At 47.2% G+C, this 16,803-nt stretch overlaps 1 protein-coding gene across 4 annotated transcripts in view; it reads left to right on the forward strand.

Moving 5' to 3' along the window:
• The first annotated feature begins 1,958 nt into the window (after window positions 1-1,958).
• SIRT6 (sirtuin 6) overlaps window positions 1,959-16,803 on the forward strand; it is a 106,387-nt gene continuing 91,542 nt past the window's right edge. For 2 of the 4 annotated variants that reach the window (XM_044268414.1, XM_044268426.1), the window contains exons 1-2: window positions 1,959-2,165; window positions 7,496-7,623. In XM_044268414.1, the coding sequence (XP_044124349.1) occupies window positions 2,100-2,165; window positions 7,496-7,623 (194 nt within the window). In that variant the 5' untranslated portion in view covers window positions 1,959-2,099. Of the gene's footprint in view, window positions 2,210-7,495; window positions 7,624-16,803 lie in introns of all 4 variants that reach the window. The other 2 variants (XM_044268406.1, XM_044268422.1) reach the window with 2 other exon arrangements.

Here is a 16,803-nt window from a genome sequence, read left to right on the forward strand (position 1 = left end):
CACATTTCACATGTCCTGCAGAAGCTCGGTTTGGTTTTTAAATATTTGTTAGAAGAAACAAACACTGAGTTCATAAAGTGTATCATAGATGGATGGATGTGCTGCTAAGGGTACTTTCACACTAGCGTTTTTCTTTTCCGGCGCTGAGTTCCGTCCTAGGGGCTCAAATCCGGAAAAGAACTGATCAGTTTTAACCCCATACATTCTGAATAGAGAGCAATCCGTTCAGGACGTCTTCAGTTCAGTCTGTTTGACTGATCAGGCTTTTCAGAAAACCGTAGCATGTTGTTTTTTTTCCTCCGGCCAAAAATCCTGAACACTTTAACTGAACGCCGGATCAGGCCTTTTTCCCATTGAATTGCATTAACACCGGATCCGTGTGTTCAGTCAAACCGGATCCGGCTTTTGCATGTTAAACCGAAAAAAAAAAAAAAAAAGGAGGTAAGTCCATAAATGGCGGATCCGTTTAAAATCCTGATCAGGATTCTAATGTAATCCGTTTTCACACGTTTTTCCGGATCCGGCAGGCAGTTCCGGTGTCGGAATTGAACGCCGGATTTAAACAGCGCTAGTGTGAAAATAGCCTAATGTGTCAGAGGAATCCCGGCCTAACCTCCCATAAAACAATGAAACGGGAAAAGGTCCTTCTGGAGTCCAGGATATAGTCACTTCTATGTAATCTGGCTGTATCCCATCACTCAGAGGGACCTCTCCTACATGACTCCTTCTCAGTATGTAATAGATAGAGAAGGTCCTTCTGGAGTCTGGGAAATAGTCATTTCTATAGGAGCTGGCTAAATCCCATGACTCAGAGGGACCTCTCCTACATGTCACCTTCTCAGTATGTAATAGATAATAAAGGTCCTTCTGGAGTCTGGGAAATAGTCATTTCTATATGAGCTGGCTAAATCCCATGACTCAGAGGGACCTCTCCTATATGTCACCTTCTCAGTATATAATAGATGGAGATGGTCCTTCTGGAGTCTGGGAAATAGTCATTTCTATAGGAGCTGGCTAAATCCCATGACTCAGAGGGACCTCTCCTACATGACACCTTCTCAGTATGTAATAGATAGAAAAGGTCCTCCTGGAGTCTGGGAAATAGGAAATAACTATAAAGACTTTATTATCCACCGTTCACCTGTGTTACTTTAGTCAATGCTACAAAGTGAAAAAAAAAAATAATAATAATAATAATGTCACCGAAGCTTTACCAGAATGGTTCTTGTGGAGAGAATGGGATTTAGCTAATTCACTGTGAAGCTAAATACTATGATAGATCAGGTCCAGGACAATAGGAGAATAAATGGTCCCTGAAGATTATAGGAAATAGACGGCTGCTATAGAGCTGGCCATTAGTGAGGACCAGGTCCTTCTGAGTCATGGGAAATAGCCAATTCACTGTGACATGGCTAAATACTGTATCTATGCAGGACCTCACCACCAGGGGGCAAAAAGGTCCTTACCAGTTATGGGAAATAGACAGCTGCTGCAGAGCCGGCTAAATCCCATGACTGGGGAGGACCTCACCACTAGGGGGCCAAAAGGTCCTTACCAGTCATGGGAAATAGACAGCTGCTGCAGAGCCGGCTAAATCCCATGACTGGGGAGGACCAGGTCCCTCCCAGTCATGGGATTTAGTCACAACCCTTCAAAAAGACTTGCATGAGAAGAAAAAAACACCCTGCCCCTCCACCAACCTGCCCTCAGCCTGAAGTTTCTCCAGTAATCTGGTGGCCCCGCCCATTAGACGAGACCCCGCCTCTTCCTCTGACATCGTACCTAGCAGGAGCACTATTCTGCTGCTAGATCTGTATGCGCCCTAAGGACATCCTGACGTCACGTGACATGCTAAAGTCAGGTGGCTTGAACGTAGCGGCATCTACATGCTGTGGGCTGTGGTAACAAAGATCTAAGTAATATAATACAAAATGACGGACGTCACGTGACCCGGTGACATCATAAGGCCCCTGCGGCGCATGGGATTTAGACACTACACTCGTAATCTAGTGTGGCCCCGCCTCTTCCTGTGGTGTGATGCTTTCTATGAGCGGTTCCTTACTACCCTGAACTCGCTTGTCTTGTAGGAGATCGCGCTGATGTCTGTGAACTATGCAGCTGGTTTGTCCCCCTATAGCGATAAAGGGCGCTGCGGTCTGCCGGAGGTGAGTGCTAGCTGCATGGATCACTACAACCGCCACCTTTCTGTGTAAGGATGTTCCGCCACTTATTACCTACATGGGGCTGTTATGCGTCCCTAGGTGGCGCTGTGGTATGCTTGTAATGTGTGAGGAGCTCTTTATTCAGCCGTGCAGAATGTAAATGCAGCAGAAATACTAAAGCCATGTCTGGATGTAAAATGTGTTCCCAGAAGTAGAGCCTCTTAAAGGGAACCTGTAATCGGGATTTTGTGTATAGAGCTGAGGACATGGGATGCTAGATAGCCGCTAGCACATCCGCAATACCCAGTCCCCATAGCTCTGTGTGCTTTTATTGTGTGTGTGTGTGGTTGTGTGTGTGGTGTTTTTTTTTTTTTTTTTTTTTTTTTTTTTTTTTTTTTTTTTTTTATATACATATGAAAATTAACCTGAGATGAGTCAGAATCTGCTCCTTGCTCCCCGATGTCAGAAATCTAGAGCTCCGTAATCTCGCGATGTGCAGTTTGTTCCCTGAGGCTGATGCCAGCACAGGGAAGGAACACTATGACGACACTGCGTATGTGCTAGCTTTGACGTCGGGGAGCAAGGAGCAGGTTCTGAAGATGCGGGGCGGTGCTGGGCTCCTTCACGCTGGACTCATCTCGGGTTAATTTGCATATGTTTCAAATCAGTTTTCTTTCACAATAAAAGCGCACAGAGCTATGGGGACTGGGTATTGTGGATGTGCTAGTGGCCATCTAGCAACACATGTCCTCAGCTCTATACACAAAATCCTGGTGACAGGTTCCCTTTAAGGCTACCTGCACACTGGTGTCCGCTGAGTTTCTGCACCAAACCCGCAAGTGTGAAATCCACACAAAGAATGGACATGCTGCAGATTTAAAAATCCACAGGTCAGGTCAATTTCTGCACAGAAAGTAACAGTTTATAAGGCTTAAAAAAGACATTTGTCCGTCCAGTTCAGCCTGTTATCCTGCAAGTTAATCCAGAAAAAGGCAGCAAAAAAAAAAAAAAAAACTGAACTAGAAGCTCATTTTCCTCACTTTCTTCCCGACTCCAATCAGAATAACTCTCTGGATAAACGACCCCTCTCTAGTAGCTATAGCCTGTAATATTATTACGCTCCAGAAATACATCCAGGCCCCTCTTGAACGTTTAGTGACGTGTAGATGAGAGCTGTCTGATCTCACACATGGCTGGTACAGTATTGGCTGCAGTTTTTCTGCAATCCATGTGGAAGAACCGCAGTGTGCAGATATCCTAAGGGTACGTGCCTTGTGCATTTTGGCATTTCCACACCAGAGTCCATATGTGCCACATGCGGATTCTGTCGCAGATTTCAACATGTTGCCGAATGATAATTGAAAAACCCCACAAACACATGCTGTGCATTTCAAAATCTGCACCACAGGCCAGTGTCCTTGTTGTGCAGAAGAGATTTAGAAAATCTCCTCTACTTAGCTGGAACCGTATTATACATGCTTAATATGCGCTGTGTGCATAGATACCCTAAAGGCGTCGTCTGTATTTGGTTTGTTTTAGAACTCCCACCACCAGCCAGAGAGACCTGTGAAGTGAAGCATTCTTCCCTGCTCCCTGTCGCTTGGTTCCGGGTGTCAGACTGTCAATATCCACACGATCAGGGTCACATACGCCACTGTAGCCAATGAAAAGACTCTGTGGTGATGTGTCCACACTCCACAAGCTGCATTTCACTGCTGGGTCATGTGCTGCTTGGGGACATGTCACCACTGAAGCCAGTCATTGGCTACAAAGATGCACGTGAGGCCTCTTTCACACGAACATGTGTCCCCCATGGCAAATTGCGGTCTGCAACGCATGGGCACCGACCGTGGGCCAGCCGTATGTGGATCGCAACCCCATTCACTTCAATGGGTTCCACGATCCCTCCGTTCTGCAAAAAGATGGAACAAGTTCTATCTGATTACGGAACACCACAGAAGCACTCCATAGTGCTTCTGTTCTGTGGTTCCGTTCCTCACTGCATCTCCGGATTTGCGGACTCATTCAAGTGATGCGGAATGCACACAGCTGGTGCCCCATGTATTGCGGTCCTGCCATATGCGGGCACAATATGGCCACGGGGGACACAGCTGTGTGAAAGCGGCCTGAACCTGTTCGAGGATAGGTTGGCAGACTGGAACCTGGGGTGTAGTTCTGAGGACCAGACATCAATATAAAAATCCGGGACAACCAATTTAAGGATTTTTATTCTTGTGTGTTTTTTGCCCATTGTACTGCATTTGTAGTTTTACATAGCAGCAGTGCTTGAATTAGGACTGGGCGATTTTGCTCTTGATCGTTTTTTTTTTTCTTTTTTTTCTGGCGACAGCTTTATTTTTTTGTTGATATACCCATATGGGAGTTTGTTTTTGAGGGACAAATTGTGTTTTTTATGGAGGGTTCAAAAGGCATTTTTGACATCCATTTAATGTACACATGTTCCATACATTAATGGATGCCTCAGACTGATGCCATACAGTGGCATTTGTTCACCATAGAGTTCCACAGAGATAGAGTTTTTTTTTTTTTTTTTTTTTTTTTCCCTTCTATCTCGTGGGTGCAGCAGGCCCAATATGGATCAATCCAAAAATAGAAAGGATGGGCAGCACTCTGAAAAATAAAATATAAGAAAACTATATATATATATATATATATATATATATATATATATATATATATATATATATATATATATATATATATATATATATATATATATATACTCCGAAAAATAAAACGTTATTTACCCCAGTGGGAAATGCACGACGTTTCGGCTCCAAAACAGAACCTTTCTCAAGCCTTGAGACAGGTTCTGTTTTGGAGCCAAAACGTCGCGCATTTCCCACTGGGGTAAATAACGTTTTATTTTTCGGAGAATATATATATATATAATATTATTAGGCAAATGAGTATTTTGACCACATCATCCTCTTTATGCATGTTGTCTTACTCCAAGCTGTATAGGCTCGAAAGCCTACTACCAATTAAGCATATTAGGTGATGTGCATCTCTGTAATGAGAAGGGGTGTGGTCTAATGACATCAACACCCTATATCAGGTGTGCAGAATTATTAGGCAACTTCCTTTCCTTTGGCAAAATGGGTCAAAAGAAGGACTTGACAGGCTCAGAAAAGTCAAAAATAGTGAGATATCTTGCAGAGGGATGCAGCACTCTTAAAATTGCAAAGCTTCTGAAGCGTGATCATCGAACAATCAAGCGTTTCATTCAAAATAGTCAACAGGGTCGCAAGAAGCGTGTGGAAAAACCAAGGCGCAAAATAACTGCCCATGAACTGAGAAAAGTCAAGCGTGCAGCTGCCAAGATGCCACTTGCCACCAGTTTGGCCATATTTCAGAGCTGCAACATCACTGGAGTGCCCAAAAGCACAAGGTGTGCAATACTCAGAGACATGGCCAAGGTAAGAAAGGCTGAAAGACGACCACCACTGAACAAGACACACAAGCTGAAACGTCAAGACTGGGCCAAGAAATATCTCAAGACTGATTTTTCAAAGGTTTTATGGACTGATGAAATGAGAGTGAGTCTTGATGGGCCAGATGGATGGGCCCGTGGCTGGATTGGTAAAGGGCAGAGAGCTCCAGTCCGACTCAGACGCCAGCAAGGTGGAGGTGGAGTACTGGTTTGGGCTGGTATCATCAAAGATGAGCTTGTGGGGCCTTTTCGGGTTGAGGATGGAGTCAAGCTCAACTCCCAGTCCTACTGCCAGTTTCTGGAAGACACCTTCTTCAAGCAGTGGTACAGGAAGAAGTCTGCATCCTTCAAGAAAAACATGATTTTCATGCAGGACAATGCTCCATCACACGCGTCCAAGTACTCCACAGCGTGGCTGGCAAGAAAGGGTATAAAAGAAGAAAATCTAATGACATGGCCTCCTTGTTCACCTGAGCTGAACCCCATTGAGAACCTGTGGTCCATCATCAAATGTGAGATTTACAAGGAGGGAAAACAGTACACCTCTCTGAACAGTGTCTGGGAGGCTGTGGTTGCTGCTGCACGCAATGTTGATGGTGAACAGATCAAAACACTGACAGAATCCATGGATGGCAGGCTTTTGAGTGTCCTTGCAAAGAAAGGTGGCTATATTGGTCACTGATTTTTGTTTTGTTTCTGAATGTCAGAAATGTATATTTGTGAACGTTGAGATGTTATATTGGTTTCACTGGTAAAAATAAATAATTGAAATGGGTATATATTTGTTTTTTGTTAAGTTGCCTAATAATTATGCACAGTAATAGTCACCTGCACACACAGATATCCCCCCTAAAATAGCTAAAACTAAAAACTACTTCCAAAAATATTCAGCTTTGATATTAATGAGTTTTTTGGGTTCATTGAGAACATGGTTGTTGTTCAATAATAAAATTAATCCTCAAAAATACAACTTGCATAATAATTCTGCACTCCCTGTACATACATCCCTTCGCTACAAGTGGTGTTTACTTAAATGGAACCTGTCACCTCCTAAAACCATCCCAAGCCGCCAGCAGTCTGTTTTTGATGATGCCTTTCTTCCTCAAGGCAGATGCCTTCAGGAAGAAAGGCATCATCAGAAACACACTGCTGGCTTGGGATTTTTACGGGAGGTGACTGGTTCCCTTTACGTAAACACCACTATACAGTTATGTACAGAGAGTAGCATTAGAGGCCATCTGAAACACCCCCTGCAGCAGAAACCTACCATGCCAGGCCACCTGAAGTACCTCCTGCAGCAGAAACCTTGCATTCCAGGACCTCTGAAGCACCCCCTCAGCAGATGCAGCTTAGGCTACTTTCACACTTGCGTTCAGAGCGGATCCGTCTGCATTATATTGTTCAAAAAAAATTCTAAGTGTGAAAGTAGCCTGAACGGATCCGTCCAGACTTTACATTGAAAGTCAATGGGGGACGGATCCGTTTGAAGATTGAGCCATATTGTGTCATCTTCAAACGGATCCGTCCCCATTGACTTAAATTGTAAGTCTGCACGGATCCGCTTGCCTCCGCACGGTCAGGCGGACACCCGAACGCTGCAAGCAGCGATTAGGTGTCCGCCTGCTGAGCGGAGGCTGAACGCTGCCAGACTGATGCATTCTGAGCGGATCCGCATCCACTCAGAATGCATTAGTGGTGGATGGATGAGTTCGGGGCCGCTTGTGAGCCCCTTCAAACGGAGCTCACAAGCGGACACCCGCACGCTAGTGTGAAAGTAGCCTTACATGCCCTGGACAGCCACATAAAAACTTAATCTAAACAATTTTCTGCCGATAGATTCATATTTGTCTAACGTTTTAAATTTTCTTTCATTTTCTAGATTTTTGACTCTTCAGAAGAGTTGCAACAAAAAGTGGAGGACCTTGCTGATATGGTTCGGAAAGCTTCAAATATTGTCGTTCACACAGGAGCGGGAATAAGCACTTCGTGTGGGATCCCAGATTTTAGGTTAAACATATGATACTGAATATAAAATTACTCTTTTGGTTAATAAGTAAACACCCACGGGTTTGTTGCATTCATACCTCAATACCTGCATACACATAACATCAGTATGTTGTGTGTATGCAGGTATTGAGGTGTGAATGCAACAAACCCGTGGGTGGCCTTTTACCGTCAACATGTTACACTGTTAAATTCTTTAAGTCAACCTGCCAGAGCCCCCTTATTAAGGCTTATTCCCCTGACTATATGTGATGCTATTGCCTGATAATAATTTGTATTTTATAATCATTCTGTCTTTGCTTTAACCACTTAAGGACCACAAGTTTATACCCCCCTAGTGACCAGGCCCTTTTTTACAAATCGGCACTCCACAACTTTAGCGGTTTATTGCTCGGTCATGCAACTTACCACCCAAATGAATTTTACCTCCTTTTCTTCTCACTAATAGAGCTTTCATTTGGTGGTATTTCATTGCTGCTGACATTTTTACTTTTTTTTGTTATTAATCGAAATTTAACGATTTTTTTGCAAAAAAATGACATTTTTCAGTTGTAAAATTTTGCAAAAAAAAACAACATCCATATATCCATTTTTCACTAAATTTATTGTTCTACATGTCTTTGATAAAAAAAAAATGTTTGGGTAAAAAAAAAATGGTTTGGGTCAAAGTTATAGCGTTTACAAACTATGGTACAAAAATGTGAATTTCCGCTTTTTGAAGCAGCTCTGACTTTCTGAGCACCTGTCATGTTTCCTGAGGTTCTACAATGCCCAAACAGTAGAAAAACCCCACAAATGACCCCATTTCGGAAAGTAGACACCCTAAGTTATTCGCTGATGGGCATAGTGAGTTCATAGAACTTTTTATTTTTTGTCACAAGTTAGCAGAAAATGATGAATTTTTTTTAATTTTTTTTTTTTCTTACTATGTCTCATATTCCACTAACTTGCGACAAAAAATAAAAAATTCTAGGAACTCGCCATGCCCCTCACGGAATACCTTGGGGTGTCTTATTTCCAAAATGGGGTCACTTGTGGGGTAGTTATACTGCCCTGGCAATTTAGGGGCCCAAATGTGTGAGAAGTACTTTGCAATCAAAATCTGTAAAAAATGACCGGTGAAATCCGAAAGGTGCACTTTGGAATGTGGGTCGCTTTGCCCACCTAGGCTGCAAAAAAAGTGTCACACATCTGGTATCAACGTACTCAGGAGAATTTGGGGAATGTGTTTTGGGGTGTCATTTTACATATACCCATGCTGGGTGAGAGAAATATCTTGGCAAAAGACAACTTTTCCCATTTGTTTTATACAAAGTTGGCATTTGACCAAGATATTTATCTCACCCAGCATGGGTATATGTAAAATGACACCCCAAAACACATTCCCCAACTTCTCCTGAGTACGGCGATACCACATGTGTGACACTTTTTTGCAGCCTAGATGCGCAAAGCGGCCCAAATTCCTTTTAGGAGGGCATTTTTAGACATTTGGATCCCAGACTTCTTCTGGCTCTTTAGGGCCCCTAAAAAGCCAGGGCAGTATAAATACCCCACATGTGACCCCACTTTGGAAAGAAGACACCCCAAGGTATTCAATGAGGGGCCTGGCGAGTTCATAGAAAAAAAAATTTGGTCATAATTTAGCAAAATATTTTTTTTTTTTTTTTTTTTTTTCTCACAAAGTGTCACTTTCCGCTAACTTAGGACAAAAATTTAAATCTTTCATGGACTCAATATGCCCCTCAGCAAATACCTTGGGGTGTCTTCTTTCCAAAATGGGGTCATTTGTGGGGTGTTTGTACTGCCCTGGCATTTGAGGTTCTCCGCAATCATTACATGTATGGCCAGCATTAGGAGTTTCTGCTATTCTCCTTATATTGAGCATACAGGTAATGAGATTTTTTTTTCCGTTCAGCCTCTGGGCTGAAAGAAAAAAATGAACGGCACAGATTTCTTCATTCACATCGATCAATGTGGATGAAAAAATCTCTGCCCAAAAAAAAAAAGGAGGGGAAAGGCGTCTGCCAGGACATAGGAGCTCCGCCCTACATCCATACCCACTTAGCTCGTATGCCCTGGCAAACCAGATTTCTCCATTCGCATCAATCGATGTGGATGAATAAATCATTGCCGGGATTATTTTTTTTTTACATACAAAGTGTTTGCCAAAGCATAGGAACGCCGCCTCCTCCTCAGCTCGTATGCTTCGGCAAACGTATCTGTTACTGCAGAGTAGAAATCTCGTCTTGCAGCGCCGCATACACCGACTTGCGTGTAATCTGACAGCAGCGCAATGCTTCTGTCAGAATGCACATCAGTGCTGCAGCTGCTTGATCGCTTGGTCCACCTGGAAGGTAAAAAAACAAAAAACAAAAAACCAGGCCGCAACGCAATAATTTTATTAACATTAACTTTAGAGAACATTAACTTTTCTAAACTTTTGAAACAGAACAATAACTTTTTTGCTTACCGGTGATTTTTTTTTTTTTTTTTTTTTTTTTTTTTTTTTTATACCTTTATTGGACAAACCTCTCCTTCCCCATGGGACAATGTGCAAAGCGCAAATCGCCCAAACATGTGGCGAAGTGCATTATGCACTTTGTCCCAGGTGAAAGGAGAGGTTTGTGGCAGCTCTGTGTGAAAGGGCCCTAAGACCCCTGTGTGCCTGTCCTGTGTACGCAATCCCTATGCTAATAGTGTACCTGAGTGTGGAACTTGCGGAAACACTCCCCTATGCATAGGGCAGGCTGGTCAGGACAGTCAGGACAAAAAAAGGTGGTGTCACGCCTTATTACACCCCTGCTACAGACACGACATCTTTTTCTTGTGGAACGTTGAGTTGGGGTACCAGGATAGACAGACGGGAAGTGTCTGCCATGTAGCCGGCTCACTACATCAGGGCCTTGGGGCACGGACCCTCCTGGATACAGGATTTCCGAAATGATCTCTTCCTGGAATTTTAGGAAGGATCCTGTTCTCCCAGCCTTACTGTAGAGAACAAAACTATTGTACATCGCCAATTGGATCAAATAAACAGACACCTTCTTATACCAGCGTCTGGTTCTGCGGGAAACTAAATAGGGAGCCAACATCTGGTCATTGAAGTCCACCCCTCCCATGTGAAGGTTATAGTCGTGGACAGAGAGGGGTTTCACAATGACTCCAGTTGCCCGTTCAATTTGGACAGTCGTGTCTGCGTGAATGGTGGACAGAAGGTAAACGTCCCTCTTGTCCCTCCACTTCACCGCGAGCAGTTCTTGGTCACACAAGGCAGCCCTCTCCCCCCGTGCAAGTCGGGTACTAACGAGCCGTTGGGGGAAGCCCCGGCGACTAGGTCGCGCGGTACCACAGCATTGAATTCCGACTATATGTAAGTGCCGAAAGAGGGCCACGCTTGAGTAAAAATTGTCCACGTATAAGTGGTACCCCTTGTGGAATAAGGGTGACACCAAGTCCCAGACCATCTTGCCACTGCTCCCCAGGTAGTCAGGACATCCGACCGGCTCCAGTTTTGAGTCTTTTCCCTCATAGACCCTAAAACGATATGTATAGCCTGTGGCCCTTTCACAGAGCTTATACAGTTTGACCCCATACCGGGCGCGCTTGCTGGGGATGTACTGTTTTATGCCAAGGCGCCCGGTAAAATGTACTAGGGACTCGTCTATGCAGATGTTTTGATTAGGGGTATACGCATCTGCAAATCTGGATGACAAATGGTCTATGAGAGGCCGAATTTTGTGGAGCCGGTCATAAGCAGGGTGGCCTCTTGGATGACAGGTGCTATTGTCCGCGAAATGCATAAAGCACATGATGACCTCAAAACGTGCCCTAGACATTGCAGCAGAGAACATGGGCATGAAATGTATTGGGTCTTTAGACCAATATGACCGCAATACATTTTTTTTTGTTAGACCCATGCTGAGGATAAGGCCCAAAAAAATTTTAAACTCGGAAACAGTGACTGGTTTCCACCGGAAAGGCTGGGCATAGTAGCTTTCCGGATTGGCGGTAATAAACTGTGTGGCGTAGCGGTTGGTTTCAGCCACAACTAGGTCATAGAGATCCGCGGTGAAGAACAGCTCAAAAAACTGAAGGGCCGATCCTAAATGAGCCGTCTCCACGCGAACTCCAGACTGGGCGGTGAAAGGGGGCAATACGGGTGCGGCGGAATCAGGGGATTGCCAATTAGGATTTGCCAGCACCTCTGGGAGACTAAGGGTTCTACGGACCTGTGAACGCGGTGGCTGTGACGGGGGAGTTATTGCACGTGCCACCGTACCAGCTGGAACTGCCCTTCTGGTGCTCGCCACTTCACCAGGGACTACGGCAGTGCTGGTAGAAGGTCCAGGCTGTGCTGCGCTGCTGGTGTATGCCGCACCATAAACAAGATCAGCGCTAGCACCACTCTGCTGCAAATGAGGATCATCATGCAGGGTAGGCAGAACTCTTACATGGGATCGGGTACGTCTGGCCGTAGCAGGGACCTCTACCTCGTCATCCTCACTAGCCGTTAGAGTGCCACTGCTGTCTACAGGTTCATATTCTGAACCACTGGATTCAGCGGATAAGGCGTCCCCATCGCTTTCATCCATCACGGTCAGAATCCTGTAGGCCTCTTCAGCAGAATACCCCTTGTTTGACATTTTGGGTTCACTAAATTTAGGGGGTATTCCTCTGAGACTACCCAGGAAAAAGAGCAAACCTGCTTAGTAAAAAGGAGTGCTTGCGAAGTAAAGCTGCGATCGCTAATAAAGATCCAAAAAGCTCAAAAGTGATCTTTTATAGCGGCGCAGCGATTTTACGGTTTTTGCAGTGATCAGAAAAAAAAAAATTCTGTCACTGCGGTGGGGCGGACTGAACGCAAGTGTGCGCACAAGATCAGGCCTGATCGGGCGAACACTGCGTTTTTTGTAGAACCTAAGGTGACCCTAATGTACTTATATAGATCTGATTGCGATCAGGATTGATCACTTACAGATACTATATAGTACTAGTGCTGATTAGCGACAGCGATGACGCTAATCAGCGACTAATCGGTGACTGCGGTGCGGTGGGCGCTAACTACCTAACAAGTAGCTAACTACCTGGCGGTGATAAGGGACCCTAACAGGGGGGGTGATCAATGACAGGGGGGTGGATAAGGGGGTGATCAGGGTGTCTAATATGGGTGATCAGGAGCTAAATAAGGGGTTAAATAAATGACAGGGTAATATCTAATGTGTAGTGTGGTGATTTGATGCTACTTACAGAGCTGCCTGTGTCCTCTGGTGGTCGATCCAAGCAAAAGGGACCACCAGAGGACCAGGCAGGAGTTATATCAGACGCTATTTTCAAAATAGCGTCTGATATAACCATTTCATTGGACGATTCAAAAATCCACAGCCTGCCAGCCAATGATCGCGGCCGGCAGGCTGCAGATGAACCTGTGAACTGCGCAATCCTGTGAACGCGCGCTCCTGTGAGCGCGCGTTCACAGGAAATCTCGGCTCACGCGAGATGACTCCAATCGGCGTTAGTGTGACCTGGGAGCGCCGCAGCATTGACGCCTTTCGGCGTTAGTGTGACGGGAGGAGGTTAATAGAAGTCAGCTCTCCTTGCATTGATCTCCTGGTGAGCTTGTGATGGGCTTGTGTTTATTCACAGAAGCCAATCAAAGGAGAGAGAGAGCTGCAGCAGAAAAAGGAGAGGACAGCAGCCTTAAAGGGATTCTGTCACCTCCCCTAAGCCAAAAAACGATTTTAAAGCAGCCATGCAGCACAGCTTACCTGGATTAGGCTGTGCTCTTTTATCTTGAAATCCGTCCAGCAGTTACTGCAAAAAACGACTTTGATTGATATGTAAATGTGTCCTGAAGGTGCCCAGAGGGGCGTTTTGTTCTTCTTGGAGAGCCCAGTACCGCCTCTCTTTCAGTGCCCAGCCCGCCTTCCTTGTACTTTCTAACCGCCGCCCCCAGCCTGCCACAGCCTCTCCTCCCTCTCCTCCCCCTCCCTCACGCCGAACGAACTTTCGCACAGGCGCAGTAACCACTGAGGGCTGCGCCTGTGCGATCAGCAGGAGACTGAGGGCAGCAGCTTCATCTTAGTCACTGGGCATGCGCCGAGCCCAGTGACGTCCGATGCTCGCTCTTCCCTCAGTCAGCAGGGAAGAGCGAGCTTCGGACGTCACTGGGCTCGGCGCATGCCCAGTGACGAGAATGAAGCTCCTGCCCTCAGTCTCCTGCTGATCGCACAGGCGCAGCCCTCAGTGGGTACTGCGCCTGTGCGAAAGTTCGTTCGGCGAGAGGGAGGAGAGGCTGTGGCAGGCTGGGGGCGGCGGTTAGACAGTACAAGGAAGGCGGGCTGGGCACTCTAAGAAGAACAAAACGCCCCTCTGGGCACCTTCAGGACACATTTACATATCAATCAAAGTCGTTTTTTGCAGTAACTGCTGGACGGATTTCAAGATAAAAGAGCACAGCCTAATCCAGGTAAGCTGTGCTTCATGGCTGCTTTAAAATCGTTTTTTGGCTTAGGGGAGGTGACCAGAATCCCTTTAACAAATGATGAAACCAGGAAGGGGGGGTTTGTTGTAGTTGCACTGAAGCTAAACTGTAGCCCTGGAGGATAACTCTGTCCTGATACAGCTGATTCAAAGTGGTATGCAGGTTACAACAAGTTTTCCCCTACTGTTAGATTTAGGGATCTTATTATATATATTTCTCGCCCATTTTCCTTGGGGGACACAGACCTTGGGTATAGCTCAGCTCCCTAGGAGGCGTGACACTAAGTAAAACTGTTAAGCCCCTCCTCCATCAGCTATACCCTCAGCCTGGAGATAGAGGCTACCAGTTTTAGCTTAGTGTCCAAGGAGGCAAGACACTCCCTGCTACTGCAGGGCTGTTTTCTCCTTGTTATTTTTACTTTTTCTTCTAATTTTGTTATTTTATTTTTTCCTAGGGATACCAGAGACTCATTGACCTCTCTGCTCTCCCGGGGTTGAGCTGCGCCAGTGCCAGCTTATCTGCACTGCTGCCTCCCCCACAGAAGCAATAGAAGGATCTGGGCAGCAATGGCTCCCCTACATCCCGCCAGCTAGGGGGTCGCCCGCACGCCAAGCCCCTCTTCCAGCTTCCTGCCACTGCGGTGCCAGTGGCTGAAGGGGCGACCCTGCTGGAAAGGACTGAGGGTGAAGACGTCGCACGGTGAGATGGCTATTCCAGCCCATACCCCGTCCCTATCTGCAGCATCTACCCCTCTGGGTAAGGGGGGCACCCGTGGTCGCTCATTCTGAGCGCTCATCTGCAGGACAATGCAGCATCCTCAGCACCCCCACGCTTTTCCCCCCCCACGCTGCTATCTTTCTCCCCCCCCCCCCTCCCCCTCATTCGGGGCTGACTCCATTTTTCTCTTCTCTCTCTCCCCCCCTTCCCGCCGAGAACGGGGGGCGGGGCTTAGCGGTCCCGGCAGGGGGCGGGGCTTCCGCGCGTCATTTTGGGGGCGGAGCTACATTCTCCTTCACAGGAGACATTTCAAGCGCTGGAGGGGGCGGAGCTTGTTCCCCGCGCTTTCTGCTGAGGTTTCCCGCGCTTCCTCACTCCTGACAGGAAGCTGGGACACGGTGGGGGACTCTAACCTCCTGTGTACATCGCTCGGCTTCTGTGGGCGCTCTCTGCTGCTCTCTGCTGCTCACTGCTGTTCACTGCTTCTCTGCTGCTGCTGATCTGGGCCATCTCCTGACGTTCTTCTGAGGCACTGGTAGGACAGTTAACACTCTCCTAACCCTCCTGGTCATAGCTGCTATAACCCTTTGTGGTCTCTATATTAGAGTACAACCACACTTCAGCATGTCAGATCCCACAGGTGCCCCCAAACCCTGGTACCATGCCTGTACCGCCTGTAAGGAACTTTTTCCGCGTGGGCAATCTGAGCCGCATTGCCTTGCATGTCAGGCCCCGGTGCAGGGCCCGCTTCCCGCTGCGTCCCCCGGTGCCTCTGAACCCCCTGACTGGGCTAGGTCTCTGTCTCAGGCGGTGGAAAGCCTTACACACGTAGTGGGCCGTCTCGTGGATAGACCGCCTCTCCCGCAGGCTGCCACAATCCCTGTCGCACCCGCTGGGACTACCGTTTCTGCCGCCCCCACTGGTTCCCTGCCTCCCAGCGAATCTTCCAGGGCCCGGCATACTCAGAAACGTTCAAGGGTTGAGCGCACATCTTCTCCAGATGCTTCGCTCTCTCCGCCATGCGTGCGAGCTCAGTCAAGTCTATCCTCTCAAAGGGATACGCTTTCTGAGGGAGAACTGGCGGATTCGGACGTGGACATGGACTCAGAGCTTCCGTCCAAATTGGCGTCCGCGGTGGGGCATCTTGTCACTAGCATCCGTGATACCTTTCAGCTACACGATGACCCCCCCCAGCTCTGAACAGGCCGGCGTGTCCTTTCTCCGCCCCAAACAGGCCTCCAAGGTTTTTCCCATACACGCTGATTTTTCTTCTGTGGTATCCAAGGCTTGGACTCGGCCTAACGTCCGCTTTATTACACCCAAAAAGCTGGACATTTGTTATCCCTTTCCAGCGGATTCTGTGACCACGTGGACATCCCCGCCTAAGGTTGATCCTCCCGTGGCTCGCCTGTCCAAAAGCACTACTATTCCTGTACAGGACGGATCTTCCCTCCAGTCTGTTGAGGACCGTCGTACGGAATCCCTCTCCAAGGCCATATTTACTGCCTCTGGTTCGGCCCTTAGACCGGTCTTTGCCTCCGCCTGGGTTGGCAAAGCGGTCTCTGAATGGGGTTTGCAACTGGAACGGGAGTTAGGGTCGGACGTCCCTGTTCAGGACCTCCGTTCCTTAGCCCAACTAATTGTTCAGGCCGGAAAATTCGTCTGTGAGGCCTCCCTTGATGCGGGTGCCCTCATTGCCCGTTCCTCTGCCCTGGCAGTTTCTGTCAGGAGGGAACTCTGGCTGAAGGTTTGGGCGGCGGACGCCGCTTCCAAACGCTCTTTGGCCGGCCTACCATTCACGGGTTCCCGCCTGTTCGGAACCCGTCTGGACGAACTTATATCAGAGGCCACGGGTGGGAAGAGTACTCACCTCCCCCAGTCCAGGCCAATGGGCGCCCCCCGTGGTCGCGCTGGTTCGTCCCGTTTTCGGTCCTTTCGCAAGCCCACCGGGTCTAGACCCGCGGCCAGTTCTTCTTCCTCTGGCC

The sequence above is a fragment of the Bufo gargarizans genome, chromosome 1, assembly GCF_014858855.1.
Source record: "Bufo gargarizans isolate SCDJY-AF-19 chromosome 1, ASM1485885v1, whole genome shotgun sequence".
Lineage (NCBI taxonomy): Eukaryota > Metazoa > Chordata > Amphibia > Anura > Bufonidae > Bufo > Bufo gargarizans.